This window comes from Etheostoma cragini, unplaced genomic scaffold (genome assembly GCF_013103735.1).
Source record: "Etheostoma cragini isolate CJK2018 unplaced genomic scaffold, CSU_Ecrag_1.0 ScbMSFa_462, whole genome shotgun sequence".
Taxonomy (NCBI): Eukaryota; Metazoa; Chordata; class Actinopteri; order Perciformes; family Percidae; genus Etheostoma; species Etheostoma cragini.
In genome coordinates, this window is record NW_023269011.1 from 1 (window position 1) to 3,699 (window position 3,699).

The window sequence follows — 3,699 nt, forward strand, 5'->3', positions numbered from 1 at the left end:
TAGTATAGACCCAATTATAGAGCCAGCATACACCCTAGTATAGACCCAGCTACACACTAGTATAGACCCAATTATAGACCCAGCATACACCCTAGTATAGACCCAGCTACACACTAGTATAGACCCAATTATAGACCCAGCAGACCCAGTATGGACCCAGTATAAACCAGAAGAGACCAAGTATAAACCCAGTATAGTCCCAGTATAAGCCAGAATAGACCCATTATAGACCCAGTACAGACCCAGCATAAACCAGAATAGACCCATTATAGACCCAGTACAGACCCAGTACAGACCCAGCATAAGCCAGAATAGACCCATTATAGACCCAGTACAGACCCAGTACAGACCCAGCATAAGCCAGAATAGACCCAGTACCAGAGGTGGGTAAAGTAGCCAAAAATTGTACTTAAGTAAAAGTACTGTTAGTTCAGAATAATTTGACTCAAGTAAAAGTAAAAGTAGTCATCCAAATAATTACTTGAGTAAGAGTAAAAAAGTACTTGATGAAAAAACTACTCAAGTAGTGAGTAACTGTTGAGTAACGTCTAATTTATTTCTTAACACAAGCATCAATCAGACAGACAGAAATACAAAATAATCATATTTAGGCAAATTATAGTTCATCCAATCAATAAAATAAATTAAAATTAATTTATTAATTACAAATTAGCTTACTTGAGAGACTTTTCACATCAAATTTGGATGGATACTGCATGTGTATAACATTCTGTATGTAACCTTAAAGACAAACATCACCTCTCCACAGCAGAAACTAAAACTACCGCTACGTCTCCTCAGCTTAGAGGTGGAGTTGTTGAACGCTCACATGTCCGTTTGTCTGGTCGACACAGAAGACGCCGCATAACGGAGCTGCTGTTTCGCACTTTCCTAAAATGCTTTCACTATGAGGCCGAGGGGGGTTCCTCCTGGTCTGCGTTGCCTTGGCGACTTTTAAATCTGACGTCTTTGCTTTGCTACGACTGTAAAGCTAACCTCTTTATATGTCTATGGGCTAACCTGTCCCGCTGCTGAAACGAATGTGGTCACGTGACTGCACAACGACGTGTGATTGGTTAAGCACAGTCACGTGGTAGAGCCTTCAGCGGAAGACTCTCTGTCAAAATAAAACATTAAAATGAGACGTACACTGGGGTAAAAACAATGAAGCGTAGTAACGAGTAACGAGCTCATTGTAGCCTAATGTAGCGGAGTAAGAGTACAGTTTATTTTTCACTAATCTACTCAAGTAAAAGTAAAAGTATAGTGATTTAAAACTACTCCTAGAAGTACAATTTTTTCAAAAACTTACTCAAGTAAATGTAACGGAGTAAATGTAACTCGTTACTACCCACCTCTGCCCAGTACAGACCCAGTACAGACCCAGTACAGACCCAGCATAAGCCAGAATAGACCCAGTATAGACCCAGAATAGACCCAGCATAAGCCAGAATAGACCCAGTATAGACCCAGTATAGACCCAGTATAGACCCAGTACAGACCCAGTATAGACCCAGTATAGACCCAGTATAGACCCAGTACAGACCCAGCATAAGCCAGAATAGACCCAGTACAGACCCAGTACAGACCCAGCATAAGCCAGAATAGACCCAGTATAGACCCAGAATAGACCCAGTATATTTGTGACTCACGCTGATGGAGCAGTTCTGATTCTGGTTGTCGTAGAAGTTGCACCTCCCGTCGGAGCAGCAGAAGGTCTGCAGCTGGTCCCAGAGCCGGGTGCCCAGCAGGCCGTGGTAGTAGGCGAAGAACACCAGAGAGTTATCGTTCATCTCATAGCTGGACATGCCGTTCCCCACCGCCACGCCCTGGAACACATCCAACCTCGCTAGTGTTAGCGTCGCAGGGGCTAGTGTTAGCAACATAGAGGGTTAGTGTTAGCATCATAGGGGCTAGTGTTGGCGTCGCAGGGGCTAGTGTTAGCAACATAGAGGGTTAGTGTTAGCATCGTAGGGGCTAGTGTTGGCGTTGCAGGGGCTAGTGTTGGTGTCGTGGATGGCTATTGTTAGAAAGATAAGAAAAAAACATCCGGCGTCCTCCTTCACCCTCTCAGCGAGCGTGTACCTGTGTTTTTACTGTAGCATTAGCATGTAAGCCTGTACATCTGTATTAGTGTTAGCATATACCTGTATGTTAGCCTGAAGCATTACCTAACCTGTACCTGCAGGTTGAAACATTGAACGTAACTCACAGGATAACATGACCCTGAACGCAACACACAGGGTAACACAAACACAACACACAGGATAACATGACCCTGAACGCAACACACAGGGTAACACAAACACAACACACAGGATAACATGACCCTGAACGCAACACACAGGTTTTTTATTTTTAAATTTATATTGTATTTATGAATAATATTGTAGTGTATTTGTGGTACTGTATTTATTCTCTAGTTTTTAAATGGGTAAGATGGCGAGTGTGAGCACTGTAATTTCCATTTCTATGGATGAAATAAACTTGACTTGACTTGCTAACATAGACACAACACACAGGATAACATGACCCTGCCTGTAGTGTTAGCATATACCTGTGTGTTAGCCTATAGTGTTAGCGTGCTAGCTGTACCTGAAGGTTGAAGCAGTAATGTTAGCGTGCTAGCGGCACCTGAAGGTTAAGGCTGTAGCGTTAGCATTAGCGTGCTTGTGGTACCTGCAGATTGAGGCTGTAGTGTTAGCGAGCCAGTGGTACCTGCAGGTTGAGGCTGTAGCGTTAGCGTGCTAGCTGTACCTGCCGGTTGAGGCTGTAGCTTTAGCGTGCCAGTGGTACCTGCAGGTTGAGGCTGTAGCGTTAGCGTGCTAGCGGTACCTGCAGGTTGAGGCTCTAGCGTTAGCATGCTAGCGGTACCCGCAGGTTGAGGCAGGAGCGTTAGCGTGCTAGCGGTACCCGCAGGTTGAGGCTGTACCGTTAGCGTGCCAGCGGTACCTGCAGGTTGAGGCTGTAGCGTTAGCGTGCCAGCGGTACCTGCAGGTTGAGGCTGTAGCGTTAGCGTGCTAGCGGTACCTGCAGGTTGAGGCTGTAGCGTCAGCGTGCTAGCGGTACCTGCAGGTTGAGGCTGTAGCGTTAGCGTGCTAGCGGTACCTGCAGGTTGAGGCTGTAGCGTTAGCGTGCTAGCGGTACCTGCAGGTTGAGGCTGGCGTCCTCCATCACCCTCTCAGCGAGCGTCGGGATGTAGATTCCTCCGTAGCTCTCTCCGGTCAGGAACAGCTGGTTCTTGCTGTACTCGGGGAACAGACGGAAGAACTCCTTCAGAGCCAGATAGTTGTTCATCGACACCTGGGGCGGAAACAACAAACACGTTACCATGGCGAGCTGTGAGCCAATCAGGAGCTGGTTTCAGCGTGTCACTGACCTCTGTGTCGTTGGTGACGTAGTTCTTATCGTCGGAGTACGAGAAGCCAACGCCGGCAGGAGACTCCAGGTACAGCACGTTGGCAATCTGCTCCCAAACACAAATAAATACAAGCTTCACTTAATCTGGGCCCTACGTTCCCGTGCACTGCTGACATAATGGGATGGATCCCCACAGAGAGAGACCTCTTAGTTAAAGAGTTTAACATGAAACAGCCCCGAAATCCCCATCACCAAACCCATCAGACTCCATGTAAATAATCACTACTTTTAGCGTGTATAGAGCAGCATATCTCCACCAGACTCAATGTAAATAATCAC

At 46.2% G+C, this 3,699-nt stretch overlaps 1 protein-coding gene across 1 annotated transcript; it reads right to left on the reverse strand.

The window, feature by feature from the left end:
• Window positions 1–1,355: 1,355 nt before the first annotated feature.
• Window positions 1,356–3,498, reverse strand: LOC117941192 (lysosomal protective protein-like; the record flags this gene model as incomplete). The annotated part of the gene is made up of 3 exons (XM_034866281.1): window positions 1,356–1,829; window positions 3,148–3,303; window positions 3,380–3,498. Coding segments are annotated over 3 exons (749 nt in total), but the record flags the coding sequence as incomplete, so codon positions are not given.
• Window positions 3,499–3,699: the final 201 nt, after the last annotated feature.